Below are 16,417 nucleotides of genomic sequence, written 5' to 3' on the forward strand. Positions count from 1 at the left end.
AAAAATCTAAGGTTTGAATCCTCTTAATGCTTGGGTGCAATTAATTTTTAGGGACGATCGAACTGGAAAAACTTCTCTTTGAATCATCTGAAGTATACTTGTAGAAAATTTCATGTCAAAAGCTTGTACACCCTTGACATTAGTAGAAACTTTATTCTCAGACACTTGGTGCCAATAAAAAAATGTTGTTCAATGCAGTTAAACTCAGTGATAAGCGTGCTTTGTATCAATGCAGTTAAACTCAGTGATAAACGTGTTTCCCAAAGTGATAATTGTTTTCAAGATTAAGGCTATGTTTGGAACACAAACTCACGTCAACCCATCTCAAACCAATCATTGATGAGACCAAATATCTCAAGAAGATCTACAAAATACTACTATTCACATATCAACTCAAATCATCTGAGATCTTCTCAGCATCCAAATGTAGCCTAAGGGGTCAAGTCCAACTCATTAAACAATAATCGAAATTACGAGTAACTGTTAAGTTACACATGGGGCAGTTGTACGTTGCTGATTCAGAATTAAAATGTAACAAAGGAGCAATCATTAATCTGCAAAATGCTGGAAGTTTCACTCCTGGATCATAAAAACAAAATCTAAGGGTTTAAGCAAAATAGTTTTGAGTTCAGCTACGATATGCTACCAGAGGCAGTTGTCAATCACAGCAGAAACAATTCCCCTGAGTGTCTCCTGCATAAAATCGTGGAATAATGAGTTATATACCATATCATTTATCCAGAAGAAGAGGTAAATATGTCTTTGAATGGTACCACAGAATGGTCCTTGAGTCCAAGAGAAAGCACCAACGATTTGGAGGAGCCAGAGGTGCTGCACACAGAACAGGACGCAGTCCATTTATTAGTGATTCAGGTAAGATTCTAAGGAAACAAGCATCCAGGCCACAAATTAATATTACATTTGGATGTCACTTACAGCCAGCCTATTGAGATTCTATTAAAGTGCTACTTGTAGGTGAAAAGAGAGATGTATACCTTATTATAGAGATTCACAAACATAGTTTTACAACTTTTAGCAGAAGTCAAAGGATTTTTATTTTTTTATTTTTTAAAAGCGTCCTCAAAGGAAAGTCTGGTTTGTTTTAGATTTTAGCTATGAGAATTTTACCCGAATGAACTTATCTAACATGGTGAACTAAAACATACCTGATGTGTTCAATTAATTGACGAGCACATGCCAGTAGCATTGGCTGCATTTATTGTGGTGGATCAAAATCAGAAAAAGTTGGCAACAAGTTATCAAACACAAGCTAGTACGCAGGTTATCTCACCTCATCTCGTTTTCCAAATATTGAAGACACGTTGAATGTTGGCTCGATTGATACCCCTTCCTCCTTCCTAGGAATGAAGAAATAGATCTCAGAAGCACCTTTGGCAAGAGCAATCATTTTAATAGTTTAATGTGACTCTGGTAGCCACAGATGAGCAAAGGAAGTTACTGAACTGTTGATCAATCTCTCGCATTTTTTACTTGTTAAATCCAGAATCTTAAAAGAATTAAGCTCTCCCCTCCTCAGCCTTGTTGACCTTGGGCCATGCTATACAGTAGAACTTCTGGAATGGCCAAGTTTTCAAGTGACAATTTTTTTCTCCTCTCCACTTGTTATTTTTCGAATTTATATTTCATTAAAAAGGTGTAGATAAGATCGTATCCTTATTCTACTTCACAAAAATGAAAGATAGAGAAGCAGAGTTCTTTGGAATGAAAACTACGTAATGCTCCCAGGTCAACAAGCACATATCTAATGTAAAAGAACTTGTTTCTGTCACCTCTTCTAGGCCGATAACTGGAGGACATGATACAGATATAATTTCCCCATTATACAGGAAATTTCTATTTTATAGTATAAATAACAAGAGTTTCTATTGTGAGCCTCGGAGTCAATAACTGGCAAGGTCTTGGACCCACCAATAATGGAATGTACGAATTACTAGCATGATGAATGCAAATCTAAATTGGATAGATAAAAAAGGAAACTCCACTTCACACAATTGCTCTAGAACATAAATGAAAAGAATAAGCACACCTGGCATGCAGTATTGTTCCCATAGCTCCTATTTGAGTTGCAATGACCTAAAACAAGCATTAGGATTGAAGTTTTGAGCACAAACATGAAGGCATCAAACCCCTCCTCCTTTTCTTCTTTTTCTAGGAAAAAAATCCAATGGGAAAATGAACCTCAAACTTACGAGAAAATGGTCATCGTAACTGCAAAGGACAACGTCTGTTTTGTTCCCCTGCAAGAAAGCAAGCAGGCAACTGGATAATTAATGATAAACTCAATGACCATACTTTCTGTTGGGAAATAGATTCGGGTAGTTGAAACCGAAACACATAACAATACAGAGAACCTTTATATATGTGAAAGAAGCTTATATAATGTCGCACACTCTTTGTTAGATCAGGAAGGTTAAATGCCACCTGTCTCGCCTATTTTTTCTTTTGATAAGTAAAAGTAAAACTTTATTGAAAGTAAAAGGCATAGCCCAAGCACAGGATGTATACACAGAATACACCTAATATCCACTAAGCAGTAGTGATGGATACAAGCAAATTATGAAAGTTGTCCCCATTACAAGCAATGACCGGAAACCAGGAAAATGGTGTGTTACAGAAGAATCTCTTCAGCTCGTCCAAGGAACGCTCCCAGTCTTCAAAGCACCTATCATTACCTGTCTCGCTTACTTTAGCAAGGCTAACCTTTGGATTTAGTTACCTTCATGAATTACAAAAAGATCCCCAATCATGCATAGCAAGGACTATACATTTGCAGTTTTATTGTATTTCTTTTTCCTAATATACATACGCATACAGACAATACCTTGAACAAAAACATCATCATCATCAAGACAATAAGGGGTGGAAATTTAACAGAATGAAGTCTCGCGTGTTTTTTTTTTTTTTTTTTTTTCCCTCCCATGCACCAAAAATACATGCTTGTATAAAAAAGAACGACATTAGATGCCATGACATATGGAAGGCAATATTTCAAGATAAGCAATCAAGTCAAAACAAAGTTCTCCTTTATTATGGTTGAAATCACACATAACTGTCACTCCATCAAGGAAATTCTTAGTCAAATATTTTAAAAAACAACCGAGGTATTAAGTACCATAACGGGACTTTCACTCCATAATCGTGTCTTAAAGTCCATAGCCCCGTACTTCAAATCACCTAAGCTTATCGGCCTCCATAATCGCGTCTTAAATTCCATAACCGGTAACCCCCATAATTCAAATCACCTAAGCTTATTGACCAAAAAGAGAATTACGAGGAATATGAACAGCCAATTAGTAGCAGGGACGCATGACAATGAAACTAGAATCCACATTTGGGCGCTGAAGCAAACAGGCGATGGGCAATAAGGTTGCTTTAGTTTTCAGGACCTCTTAGTTCAAAAAATAAAAAAGGTGAACACTTTTACCTTGATATCCAACGAGAAGTTCTTGCAGGTGACCGGAAAGCGCGGGGCCGAGCTGCCCATAACACCAACACACGCACGGACGGGGAGAGAGAGAGAGAAGGTTTGAGGAACAAAAAAGAGACTTAGCGAACTGAGAGCTATTCCTCGGGTAAGTCTGGGCCATGCAATTAAGACCACGCAACTAAATTTACAAAAGCCCAGCCCATTTTCTTAGCGAAGTGAAAACAGGGCCGAGCCCAGTTGTGTCAGATCCAATAAAAACCCTTTATGGGTGTGCCAAGAACGGTCCATCACTTATTTTGGGTATCTCCCGACATCCTGTCTAAAAATCTGGCTACTTCTCTAAATATATTAACAAAAAAAAAAAAAAAATTAATTTTTATGAAAAGATTAGGGACTAAATGGAAAATACAGAAAATGAGAAGAAAAAATAGAAAAATAAAAAGAAGGCGAGTGGTGGATGGGGGAGCATAGTTTTGGGGTAAGTTCCCAGCGGACATCCTTTTCTCAACAAACACAGTAAGCCACCCCGTGCATACTGGCCATTCAACACGTGACGGGCCCTACTTACCCACTTAGCCGTTCTTTCTAGCCGAGCCGAGCGGCCCATCCACCTTTTTTCACTTTTTAACCCAAGAGTCAACTACATTTTTCACTTCTCGAAATAAATCTGTCCAGAGGAATGATTTAGCCAAAGAAAGAATATAATAAAAATAAATTTTAAATTAACGTAATTTGACGTGGTACGATAAATTATAAAACAGATATAAATATATATCATATAAAATTATATTAATTTATATATTTATTTTTGTAAAATCACTTTGTCACTTCTCATTTCTTAAAAATGAACACAAGCAACTAATTAACCACCACTTTTGACTTAGATTGAACTATCTATTGCTACCAACATCTTTCCTCACATAATGTTACATATATTAGGTACTGATAGCAAATGCCCCTCCATTAATTTTGAACTGACGTATTGCATTAACCTACCACTACTAAAGGGGGAGAGTAGTCAACATATTGCTTCGGATTTTCTTATGCGCCAGGAAAGGAAAGAAAAAAAGAAAGGCTCCTTGATCTGGTGATCTGGGACGTTTCCTAATTGCGCGATGTGTACGACAAACCAACCACTGCAAAAATGTAAGTTCTAGAAAGCTTATTATAGAGTACGTATCTGATCTGTCAATCACTTCTTTATTACGATATCTTTCACTGTTGATAGTCAAATTTCTATTAAGCACGATCGGGCATTTGGAAGTTGGAACACATGGCGGCCTCTTCATTTTTATTTATAAGAAGAAGAATGAATATAAGAGAGAGGAATAGTAATTTGGCTGGCTAAGCTAGCCAAGATTGAGCAGCTAACCCCAGCCAATTCCACGCTCCTGAAACTATAGATCAAGCTGAGTTATTGATAAATGAAGGTGCCGTTTGCATGACTCCGGGTAGATTCTCTCGATCTCTGTTGTTGCTGTAACCTCTCGAGTCTATCACATAAAGCTTGTCATATTATTTGGAGCAGATACTGATTGCATCTTTCATTAAGATATGGGGATTTTGGGGTCAGAAGAGAGCATGAGGGTGGAGTTGGAGGAACTCCGGCGGATGTTGGTGGCTTGTGCAGGCCTGCAAAGGAGGAAAGATGAGGAACAATTCAAAGGAGTACGTGTTTCCTCCATGGGTATGGACATCGATGATGCAGACAAGTTGGTCTGTGTCACCAGTGGTGTCTCTTATTTAGGTCTTGCTATTGTTAACAAGCTTTTGGTTGGTGGCTACTCCGTCCGGATTATTGTTGAAAATCAAGGTAATTTTCTAATTATACTATTTTTGATTGTTAGATCGATCGGAACTATCCCAATCCCAGCATAATGATACAGCATGTACTGAGTTCAGTTCAGTTTTAAGATTCTGGTTTCTTTGAGCACTGCTTGGGTTTTTTTTTTTTTTTTTTTTTTTTTTTGCAAAATTTGATGAAAAATCAAAGAAAACATGGAACCCCGATGAGGTTCGAATTTGCTTCCTTCTTGTTTCAGCTCGTGTTATCCGGTAAGTATAGAAGAAAGTTCGACTTAATCATTGGATTTCCAATCAATTGCATTAAGCAGGTGTCCTGTTTAATCTATTTAGTCGACTGTGTTATTTTGTTAAGTGTTTTTAGTTGCTCTTTTTCGAAGTAATCATTTGATATGCACTATCATTACCTTTTTTTTCCCAGATTAGCAAAGAAATTAAATTACGTGTACAATTTTCGTTCATGAACATGCAGAGGACATAAATAAGTTGAGGGAGATGGAAAGCTCAGGAGAGATGATGACAGGTAACAATAACCTATCAGCAGTTATGGCGAAGTTAACTGAGATTGAAAGCTTAACAGAAGCATTCCAGGGGTGTCGTGGCGTCCTTCACACCTCTGCATTCACCGACCCTGCTGGACTTTCCGGCTATACAGTGAGCTTTCTCTTTAACACGTCATTTTTCTCTCCTTGTTTTTTTTTTTTTTTTTTTCCTATTTTTCTTGCCCTTTTAGTCTGCCATTTCACAATACAAGGTTCACGCAGATCCTACCTACCTATGCCAAGTTGTCAAGCAAACAACTTTAATGTCTTGGTCCCTAAACGTCGGCACCTACCTCACACATTACATAGAATTTTCTAAATATTGATCATGTCTTTTTGGTCCCTTTGTATAAATGCATAGATGTTTGCAGATGGCAAAAGTTGAATCAAAATGGTCCACCTGCCTCAACTTGCCAACAGCCTCCGGTACCAACCAAATTTTCCAACTCCCCCTCGTCTCTCTTTGCTTGTCTCTCTTGAGTTGTACTACATTCTTTGGAATCATCGACCAGTTTTCATAGCTAGCTCGCAAACAGATGGCAACACGAAAAACAAATGGTGCCCAATTAAGTCAACCTCATCGAATTCAGTCAACCTCATCGACATAAAATTTCCATAATACACCGGCGACAAAGCCAACTGAAAGAGGGCCAGAGCAGACTCTGCTGACCGGTCTCTACGGAATAAAAAAGATAAATCATAAGCACAGGTTGGAGGTTGCACAAGCGGGTCAACCTAGAACTTTCAAATGATTTTGTTCAAAGTTTGTTGAGATAATGACATATACCATGTTAAGAGTCAAATCTCTCACTAATCCTTTAAATTTGAGTGCAAGTATGTTATATTAACCATCTGTTATGGTCCAATACGAGAATTAACCATTCCCACTTGTTATAAAACTAAAATAAGTAATTTGATCACCTTATGAAATTATTTACTTATGAAATGCAGAAATCAATGGCCGAGATAGAAGTAAAGGCCTGCGAGAATGTGATGAGAGCATGCGCAAGAACACCATCGGTAAGAAAGTGCGTTCTGACATCCTCGCTCTTAGCTTGCGTCTGGCGGGGAAACAACCAGTGTGATCTCTCCCCTGTGGTTAACGATGACTGCTGGAGTGATGTATCATTCTGCACAGAAAAAAAGGTACTACCTTCGTGCATCCAAGCCATGATTTATTGGTGATCGAAGCAAAACTCGCTTAACCTAAAAGGTGTTCGTATCCTTGATTTTGATTTTCTAAAACATGGCAGCTGTGGTATTCCTTGGGTAAGCTGAGGGCAGAGAAGGCCGCATGGAGAGTAGCCAAGGAGACGGGGCTAAAACTGGCCACCATATGCCCAGCTCTCGTTACTGGTCCGGAATTTTGTCCTAGAAATCCAACGGCAACAATTGCTTATCTTAAAGGTATCGTCTTTATCCTCAAGACCACTTTTTGTCCCAAAAAAAATGAAGAATTTGCCTGGTTGAAGATTGAGTTTTTTATGGAGACTGCTGGAAACATATTTAAATCTAATCAATTAATAAACAAAGGTTGTATAAAAATGTAGGCGCACAAGAGATGTACGCCAACGGCACGCTGGCAACTGTGGGTGTAAGCAAATTGGCAGCAGCAGAAGCATGCGTTTATGAGGCAATGGACAAGAATGCAGGCGGCAGATACATTTGCTTCGATGATGTTGTTGACAGAGACAGAGCAGAAAAGTTAGCACGGGAAGCGGGGGTGCCAACAAACAAGATCTGCGGGAATTCAGATTCCGAAGATGTTCAGGCTCGGTTTCGGTTGTCGAATGACAAGCTTTCTACTCTCATGTCAAGAACACTCCGATGTTGTTATGGTGAATGCTAAGAGATCGAATTACGTCCCTTTTCAAGTCACCCACTCACTCACTTTATTCATATTAATTAGACGTGCACATCTTTGGGAGAGAATGACAGTCCAACATAGTTTTTCGCAAATTTGCAGTTGCTCTCAACTATTCTCTTTCGAAGTAAAAAGTTGTTTTTCAGTAGTTTTCACCAAATATGAATCTTAGGGGCCCGCCCGTCCGTCCCATCCCATCCAGCCCCGCATCTAGGCCCCTAGCGGTAGCGGGGGGCGGGAGGGCCCAACTCTACCTGTATTTCTCTGCTTATATATTTATATATATATATACATAAATATATATTTATATTTTATAAATTATGTATATATAAATATATATTACAATTTATTCAATTTGTTCACAAAAGATGTATTTACAAATTTATAAACTATATTCTTTAAAAGTTAATACACTATAATTTACACAAAATATAAACTAACAAACTTAAAATTATATAATTTTTAAATTATAATCATATTTATAAAATTTAAATTTATAATTTAGATCTAAAAATATATTTTTAATTGTTTTTATACTTAGAAATAATTTTTAAACTAAGTAAAATGTAATATTTCTTTTTAAGTAAATAGAGGCAGAATAGATTGAGAATCCACCTCGCCCCCCACCCCCACATCACGAGGGCGAAGTTGAAAACCCCACCCTCGCCCCGTAAGGGATAGATAGCACCTATAAATATGATACAAAAAAACTAAACCATACAATCTCATCTTATCTCGTTATTATAATTTTTTTAAATTATCATATAAAATATAATAAATAATTTAATTTTTTAAAATTTAAAAAAAATAATAATATTTTATTCAACTCCTAGATAAATTTAAATAAATAATATTACATACAATTAAAATACGTAAATACCATTCAATCGATTTAAAAAAAAATAAATTTACTATTAAAAAATTTATTTATTTTTATATCGATCCGTATTTATTCATTTTCTTCGAAATAATTACAAAACGTTTATACTGACTTTAACTATCATTTCTATGTCAGAGAACTTTTTATGCAAACCGTGCCTAAGTTTTGTCCCCAAAACTAACGAAACTATAACATAATAATGATGCTTCCAACACAAGAATAAGCGTTTATTTTCATTGCAAGAAACCCAAAACTCACACAAGATATTAAAAGATATTGGGAAGAGGAAAGCATTAATCTACCGTGAGCTACCAAAGCAATGATAAGCCAACAAGAATCAAGTGAACATTTGCTTTATAGCTCTAACCAAAACCAGTTCCACTCATATAAGATCCTTACGAGGAAATAAAAAAAAACGCGGGCAGGAGTAAATGAATCGATAAAAACAAATAGCAGAGAAAGAAGTTGAAAAAAGATGCTTAGGGGCTCAGAGAGTTGCTGTCTCTGCTCAAGGAAGAGCTTGTTGAAGGCTCTTCTCATACAAGAGGTGTCAGAAATCTATGCACTCTTCATCTTTGCCTCGTTAAAGAGAAAAAAGAAACTTTAAAACTCGATCAAAAAAGTTAAATCTGAGACTGGTAATAGAAGATGAAGAAGAAAACCATAGAAAGAGAGACGACTACCCACCTAGGGTTTCGAATGCGTCCGGGAAAGAGGATGCTTATAGAATTTATAGATTGTTTTTGGGCTTTTCTGGCATTTAAAACAATCTCTATCGAGCCCAGACCGAAGTAGATTCCAAGGGCAACGTAATTTGATAAAAGCCCAATGGCCCCAATTAAAAAGAACCGGAATTAAACATGTACACAAAATAAAATAAAATGAGGCATGAAAAATTGTCATTCCTTTTTATATTTAAACTTCTAATATTACTGGAGGGAATAAAAAATTACAAGCCCAATATGACCTTCCAAGCCCAGCTCAAGGGAGGGGTTCTCATCAAGAGAAAAGGGAGAGAGGAGTAAAGGAGAGGACAAAAAGTTGAGGAAAAGAAAGGGTGTTAGGAAGAAAAGAGGAGATGAGACATAAAGGAAATGAGACGTGACGTAAAGAAAAAAAGAACAGAGGATAAAGGGAAAGGACGAGAAGACTTTAGAGAGGCCAGACTTAGACTGCTACCTCGACTTTTCTTTTAGCTTCTTCAACCTAGTGATAAGAGCTCTAACGGGTCAGGAATGACTTTTTCTCCCATTCCAATCTATTGGTGACTTTTGGATATTATTAATTACCATAATTCCTTTAATAATTTCAAAGCACCTTCCAATCCTAGACTCATAGTATCTTATTAACTATTATGACCAATGTAACTATCAAATTATCTAAATATTAACTTAACCTCCGAATTTAAAACATAATTTATAAATCAATACTCATTTTAAGTTTTGATAGTTAATATGAATGAAAAATAGATAATATAACATAATATTATTCAAGAGTTGGTCTTAAAAGAGGGGATAAATGATAACTTATAATTTAAATTGGGAGATGAAATGACAACTTTGATAATCTAGTGGGTATATTACGAAATAGGTTATAGTTTGAGGGGAAAAAACTTGAATTTGCAGAATATGTCTTCTCACACCAACACATGGGTCATGACTGACAAGACTTTGAATTTTTACACAAATTTGACCGTCTATTACCTTTCTTCTGTTACTCAAGCTGTCATAGAACGGTGATACTGTCCATTCTCCCCTCCCCCTTTCTTGCCTTTTAGTTTCTTTGTCTCGGCAGCTTTCCTGCGGGGTAATTGCATTGGCTTGAATAAAGTCTTAATCTATTCAGGAGAGAAACATAGATACGATAGTTAGAACTGTTAAAGACCAAACGCGAGCAATGACAGCTCTGGCAATCCACTCTAGGAAAGGGAATGAATTTGATCATAATGACAGGAACTTCTCTGGATTGGATCTACCACATCATTCAAAGGCTCTGCTTGAAACGGGGGAAATACGCAAACACCTTATATGGCATGTAGAGATTTCCTCCAGGCTGAGGCCGGGGCTACTAAATCAGTCGGAGAGCTCCTTGAACACTCTTATAAATGTTATCATGATTCTTGAAGTTGTATATCTTCATTTTTTTTTTCATCTCCTAATTTGGAGCTACATGTTGGTGGAAATTTTAGGTAATTGGATTTATATATGTTGATGGCTTCTATTAGTTCCTGTTTCCCGTTTGCTATTTTTTAAGGCTACATCAGTCTTGTAGTAGTCAGGATATGAATTAACAGATGAGATAGCATACAAAATTACAATCTACAATGTCACCGGCCAAGATGATCTGGTGGAACCATGACCGCATTGTCTCGGTGATTTCTGATTAGTTTAGATGAAGTTGAATGTGGATGCACGTGAATGACTCATGCAGATCGCGCAACAAACCAAACAGCAGGAAGTGGAAAAAGAGCATGGTAGAAAGAGGAACACTTCCCTATATTCCGTCATCGGTACTCATGAAACCAATGCCCATCTGACACAGTACTTACTACTTAGATGTCCTCCCTCTCTCTCTCTCTCTCTCTCTCTCTCTCTCTCTCTCTCTCTTTATATTTTGATTCCCCTGAGTATTATATAAGAAAATCTTTTGCTTTAATTAAGAAAGGTTTGGAAGTAACTAAAATAGGTTAAAAACCGTACATACTTGGATATAATATATATTCACAAACACACACACACACATAGATCAGAGAGAGAGAGAGAGAGAGAGAGAGATTCCGATTGCAGAAATGCTGGATAAACAAGAGTTAAATCATCTAGGCACTTCAGATCAGATCGAAGTTCTGTTACTCCTATATAAATCAGAGACCACTCACCAAAATCGATTGTGAAGTCGTCCTTGATCACATGTAATAAATATTTCTAGCTAGCAGAGTCTCGCTGGGCAAAGACGACAACTATATTCAAGAGGCAATGACCATCTGCATTGGCCTCTCCACCAATTAACCTTGTGCCCAGGTAATTAAATTCTTCATTACGGATGAATCATTATATTCATTGTTGACATTTACATGCAACTTTGTGATCTCTGCTTGAAATGCTATCTAGCTAGGCAGTTCTCTATCCATTTTCATGCAATTAACTATTAAGTTCTAAACCATTTTCACTAGTGGGAAACATCGGTTTGAGCACGTTAATTGACTTCTGAAACTACATCTTTACCATGATTGCTGCATTAGCTGCTGCTGGATCTAACTAATGCTTACAAGTGGTAGTACTATTGCGGGCTTGTGTATAAGGAGGTTCAGTACTGTCAGCTTCTTCAAAGTGAAACTCTCCCTCTTTTCCTCTAACTGTCACGTTCATTTCAATGAAAAAAGACCCAATATTTGAGCATGGATCTGCCTGATCTTCTCAATTCGTTGTTTTCTGGTACTCATTGATCAGTCACCTTGTATATATGCAAGTGACCTATGTTCACTTTGATTAAATCCATGTCAGGTGCTTGTAGTAGGCATAATATTTCAAGCCAAGAATGAATCGAAACCAGCTTACAAGGAATATAGGAAACTAAGACTGTCTTTAGATGAAGAATATCTTAATTTTTTGGTTGAACTGAACTGATACTACCAGAAAACTTTTAAGTTGACCCTTCGCAGTTTAACTTTGGGATTGTGACCGAGCTAGCCCATCTGTTCCAACCAAAATGGGAATGGTCTAAGATTATTATGAACTCATAATCTCTAGCTAATTTGATGATGATAGAGTCAGATTCCATGACCATTTTACAGACCATAATAATGTTGTGTGTATTCTAATATATGAGTTAAGCTAAAACCAATTGTTTTTAAATTGGTCTTGGAACTAGCCACCTTTTTGATCTAGTGGCTGGCAAAGTTCTCAAGGGGTCTGGGGTTTTGGCATAAGCATCATCCGACCTGACGATTGCTTTAAAATAGTTTTGCTAACTCCTAGCTAGAGGTGGCAGTAAAATCAAGTCAACTTTGATAGCATAGCTAGGATCAATTAAGCTGTTTTATACTCTGCTTTCTTTTTGTGGGTCCACCCACTACTTCATTAAAATCATATTTTCAAGTGAATTGTTTTCTACCCTTCCTTCTAAGTTGACCCGTTCTATTGGGCTAATTTCGTGTCCCAAACGCACCAATATCATTTTTAATAGATTCTACTGTTTTACTAGGCAGCCCAATGGGCTTGATAATGATATTTTTTGACTGATGCAGAAATCATCTCATTATTAAAAATTTTTATATAAAATATAATAAATAATTTAATTTTTTAAATCTTAAAATATTAATAATATTAAAAAATAATATTTTATTCAATTTATTTAAAACTATTTGATCGTACCTCCCAATTCAAACTAATCATAATAATAGCATCCGTATTCTGCTCTTCGAAATTGTATGATGAGGTTATTTTAATATTTTTCTCGGATTTGGATCTCACTTTGATTTTGACAGCACATTCAAGAGTGCTTCTTGATGTTTTTTAATGGAAACAGGACTCTAGATATTTCAGAAAGAATAATGAGAATATATTTTATAATATATTTCACAATATATATTTAAAATTAATAATATTTTTATAAAGTAATATTATTTTTATAAATTATTTTATTAAATTACTTTTTATTTTAAAATTTATTTATATAATGTGCTGTGAAAACTGACGTATATTTATCATTTTTGTTTCAGAAACTTAGGAAATTGATGGGGTGCTGACTTTTACTTTTTCACACCCTAAATGGGATCATTTATCTTCACTTTCACGACCAAAAGAAAACTGTTATTATTACATGGACGTACAATTGTGTACCATGATGGTTTAGATTTGAAAGGATAATAAATAAAGTTGCACTGAAATTGAGATGACACTAACAATCATATGAAAATAAAGTGAAAAAAAAATCATATAAAAAAAATGTCATACTAAGAATAAACATTGGACAGTTAAATATTGATTGACTGGCTAATAATAAACCAATTAACCCTATAGGAATGGAAAGTACTCTGGAGACTATGACATTTAGAACAGGTATTGCAATTTTCAATTCATTACCCAAGTTAAAGACCCACAAAAACAACTTTTTAAAAGGGTGATTTGGAATATAAGATTGATGTTCTTTGACAACAGATGAGGGAAAAAAAGAAAAGAAAGGTTGATGTTGTTCTTTGATAATTCAGTGGTGAAGATGGAAGAACATGCACATAAAGACAGGCCAAGCATTGTTGCAAAGCTAAATTAGGCATAAAGCATGAAATGATCATTCAGCTTATGAGTGGGGGAAAGTTTTTCACCAACTTGGCCTCTGCTTGGTGTTGTCGTCTCATTCACATTCCACTTATCAATCTTACCTTCTTCTTTTTTCTTTTTTTTTTTTTTTTTTTTTTTTTTTTTTTTTTTTTTTAATTCTAGGAAAAACATGCATACATACAAACACTCTTGTCACCGCAACTCAAATCTTTTACAGCAGTTTATGTTACCATTTTGCCCCTTCACTCACACCAACTCCTAAGCCCCAACTTGCCCATCATTCAGAGGTGGAGCTGACAAAGGCGTTTATATCAGCATAAAGCCCCCTTTAATTGGTTGTTTATCTGCCAAAGCAGCATGGTTTTAGTGAATATCTCTCTCCCAGAGTTTAAAATAATGCTTTTTTTCTATAATGGAGTGTGGGAATCTTGGAGCCTGTTTATGGTCAATCACCGAGTCCCAAAGCTGTAAAAGTAGAATGCCTCTCAAGGTAACTACCCAAAATCGCTTTAAGCGAGTGAGTGACCCAGTCCCAGAAAATTACATCTCTCTCTCTCTCTCTAAAAATTACATTGACCCTTTTACCCTTTTCAGAATTACTCGGATAAAAATGCATGAAGAAGTATTTGATTTCTTGTACGTATGACATCAAAAGCAGAAGCTCCTTGGAATTCTTTATAGTGATAAGGTAGCAAGGTTACAGGCTAGCAGCTACGGAGAACGAGAGAACCACGGAGGGAAGAGAGAGAATTCAGAGTCTTTTTCTTCTTTTGCAGGCTTGAAACTTGATCACGAAAATCAAATGGACGATGAGAACCCACCTCGAGTTTCACGTAAAAATGGGACCCACGAGGCCCCCAGGGCCGGACCCACGAGGAAGGGCAGGCACACTACCGATATTGATGATGGAGATCAGATCAAGTGTTCTGGCAAGCATTGCAGAGCATGCACTGCAGGGTTGGTAGCCGACTGCGTGGCCCTCTGTTGCTGCCCGTTCGCCGTGGTGGAATTTCTTGCTCTTGCGCTTGTGAAAGTCCCGTGGATGGTGGGGAGGAGATGCCTGGGATTGGGGAGGAAGAAGGGTCAGAGGCCGGAGATGAAGAGGAAATGCAAGAGAAGTGAGGGTGACTGCGTGGTGGAGAGGGATGGGAATGTGAGAAAGAGGAGGGAAGTGGAGGGAATCCCAGAAATTGCATCTGGGTTCGATGTAGAAGAGATAATGGACAGTGGTAGTGCCAGGTTTGAAGCTGAGAGGGTTTGGCTGGAGCTATACCAGGTTGGTCATTTGGGTTTTGGGAGAGTTTCCTTCACCGGTATTCAAATCTCTGGGTAAGGGCAATAAGGGAAGGAAACCAATATGCATGGTAAATACATTATTATTTATAAGTCTTTGAAGCATTACCCCCACGACTTTGGGGTTATTATAAGTGTTACATGAGCTCGAAATTAAGCTTGGCCTTGCTAATGAAAATGAAGTGATTTTCTATGATTCTGCAAGTATATGTTGGCTCAGAAAACTTGATTCGTGTTTTAATCTCCTTTTTTCCTCTGATCACTAATCCCAATTTGTTTAGAACATTGAAGTTTTAGTTGTCCTTCAGACATGAAAACAAAAAGCCAACCTCCCGTATATTTTCCTTAAAATCAACAAAACTATAAGCATGCACCAGAAAACAACAACTTTAGACAAAGGTAGCATTGTATTAGGTAGTAAATATCCGTGTGATTATTTCGTGGGTGCAAAACCCAATTTGTTGGTCTTTTTTCTTTTAACGAGTTACAGGGGCAATATAGCAAGATTCAAGATTACAAATGCAGGAGGACAATCCATCATAACCAATATAACAGCAGGCAGCATGCGTGCTGCCAAGATCGAGAGTTGGGGCAAGTTGTTGCTTTGCTATTTAGTTTCTTCTTTTTTGTTTGGTTGGGAAGAAAGTTTGGACAGTGAAAGAACAACTCCATTAACCTTATTGATAAGAGTTGGAGAGTGTGTGATGAAAAGTTTCAAATATTTTTACAGTTTGTTGAATCTAAGTAAGTTGGGCACAAATATCTGATCTCTCTCAAACAAAGATGATTTAAGGGTTGAATTCAATTTAGAGGAACTGAAGATCAAAAACAAAAGCCATCTCATCATCTAATTAACATCGTATTATCTTTTATTTTTAATCAAATCAAAACCATATAAAATACAGTCCAAACAAAGTAAGGTCTTATTGAGATCATTTGCCAACACAGGTTTTGGCATTTAGATATTCCTTGGGTGGATTGAACAAATAAGAGATCGAGAATTTAGTTGGTTTATGAAGTGGGGATTCAACATAAAAATTATTTGTATAACATAAGGGTGTGCAAATAAGTAAGATCCACTTGAAGAAAATTTATTTTTTAATGTGGATCTCACTTTTAAGGAGTCAATTTTAAGAAAAATGCTTTCACTACAAAACAATTCTGTAAAAGTAAATTTACAAACTGATGTGATTTGATGTGTTATGTTAGATTGTAAAATTATTTTTATTAGAAAATAATCTAATATATTATATGAAATCGTGTCAATTAATTTGTGAGTTTAATTTCAAAAGATCTATTCGAAACTGTAAC

At 36.5% G+C, this 16,417-nt stretch overlaps 3 protein-coding genes and 1 non-coding gene across 6 annotated transcripts; 2 read left to right on the forward strand and 2 right to left on the reverse strand.

Moving 5' to 3' along the window:
- Positions 1-453: 453 nt before the first annotated feature.
- Positions 454-3,593, reverse strand: LOC121249859 (proteasome assembly chaperone 3). 3 transcript variants are annotated; one of them, XM_041148685.1, is made up of 8 exons: positions 3,446-3,586; positions 2,569-2,737; positions 2,211-2,280; positions 2,048-2,094; positions 1,292-1,358; positions 1,167-1,210; positions 774-831; positions 454-693 (listed from the first exon to the last, which is right to left on the reverse strand). In XM_041148685.1, exons 2-8 carry the CDS (start codon positions 2,592-2,594, stop codon positions 643-645), a joined length of 363 nt encoding a protein of 120 aa, XP_041004619.1. In that variant the 5' UTR covers positions 2,595-2,737; positions 3,446-3,586; the 3' UTR covers positions 454-642. The 3 variants fall into 3 exon arrangements, with proteins under 3 accessions (XP_041004619.1, XP_041004620.1, XP_041004618.1); XM_041148686.1 differs by having other exon boundaries at positions 2,569-2,693; positions 3,446-3,553; XM_041148684.1 differs by lacking the exon at positions 2,569-2,737 and having other exon boundaries at positions 2,211-2,258; positions 3,446-3,593.
- A 1,220-nt stretch (positions 3,594-4,813) lies between these two features.
- Positions 4,814-7,805, forward strand: LOC121250703 (cinnamoyl-CoA reductase-like SNL6). The gene is made up of 5 exons (XM_041149890.1): positions 4,814-5,261; positions 5,724-5,905; positions 6,745-6,939; positions 7,047-7,200; positions 7,344-7,805. Exons 1-5 carry the CDS (start codon positions 5,003-5,005, stop codon positions 7,640-7,642), a joined length of 1,089 nt encoding a protein of 362 aa, XP_041005824.1. The 5' UTR covers positions 4,814-5,002; the 3' UTR covers positions 7,643-7,805.
- Positions 7,806-9,021: 1,216 nt separating this feature from the next.
- On the reverse strand, positions 9,022-9,117 carry LOC121251268. Its single transcript, XR_005937938.1, has one exon. It is a non-coding gene; the product is annotated as a small nucleolar RNA snoR1 (small nucleolar RNA).
- Positions 9,118-11,276: 2,159 nt separating this feature from the next.
- LOC121248762 lies at positions 11,277-15,409 on the forward strand. Its single transcript, XM_041147317.1, has 2 exons — positions 11,277-11,554; positions 14,510-15,409. Exon 2 carries the CDS (start codon positions 14,616-14,618, stop codon positions 15,144-15,146), a length of 531 nt encoding a protein of 176 aa, XP_041003251.1. The 5' UTR covers positions 11,277-11,554; positions 14,510-14,615; the 3' UTR covers positions 15,147-15,409.
- The last annotated feature ends 1,008 nt before the right edge of the window (positions 15,410-16,417 follow it).

This window comes from Juglans microcarpa x Juglans regia, chromosome 2D, assembly GCF_004785595.1.
Source record: "Juglans microcarpa x Juglans regia isolate MS1-56 chromosome 2D, Jm3101_v1.0, whole genome shotgun sequence".
Lineage (NCBI taxonomy): Eukaryota > Viridiplantae > Streptophyta > Magnoliopsida > Fagales > Juglandaceae > Juglans > Juglans microcarpa x Juglans regia.

What these genes read in the sequence shown, in the direction of transcription:
- LOC121250703 (XM_041149890.1), top strand. Translation starts at nt 5,003, where the DNA reads ATGGGGATTTTGGGGTCAGAAGAGAGCATGAGGGTGGAGTTGGAGGAA. An exon ending in CTGGACTTTCCGGCTATACA is followed by an intron (nt 5,906 to 6,744) that starts GTGAGCTTTCTC and finishes TATGAAATGCAG; the next exon opens with AAATCAATGGCCGAGATAGA. An exon ending in AACAATTGCTTATCTTAAAG is followed by an intron (nt 7,201 to 7,343) that starts GTATCGTCTTTA and finishes ATAAAAATGTAG; the next exon opens with GCGCACAAGAGATGTACGCC.
- LOC121249859 (XM_041148684.1), bottom strand. Translation starts at nt 3,505, where the DNA reads ATGGGCAGCTCGGCCCCGCGCTTTCCGGTCACCTGCAAGAACTTCTCG. An exon ending in GGAACAATACTGCATGCCAG is followed by an intron (nt 1,359 to 2,047) that starts GTGTGCTTATTC and finishes CTTCATTCCTAG; the next exon opens with GAAGGAGGAAGGGGTATCAA. An exon ending in GACTCAAGGACCATTCTGTG is followed by an intron (nt 694 to 773) that starts GTACCATTCAAA and finishes GATTTTATGCAG; the next exon opens with GAGACACTCAGGGGAATTGT.
- LOC121248762 (XM_041147317.1), top strand. Translation starts at nt 14,616, where the DNA reads ATGGACGATGAGAACCCACCTCGAGTTTCACGTAAAAATGGGACCCAC.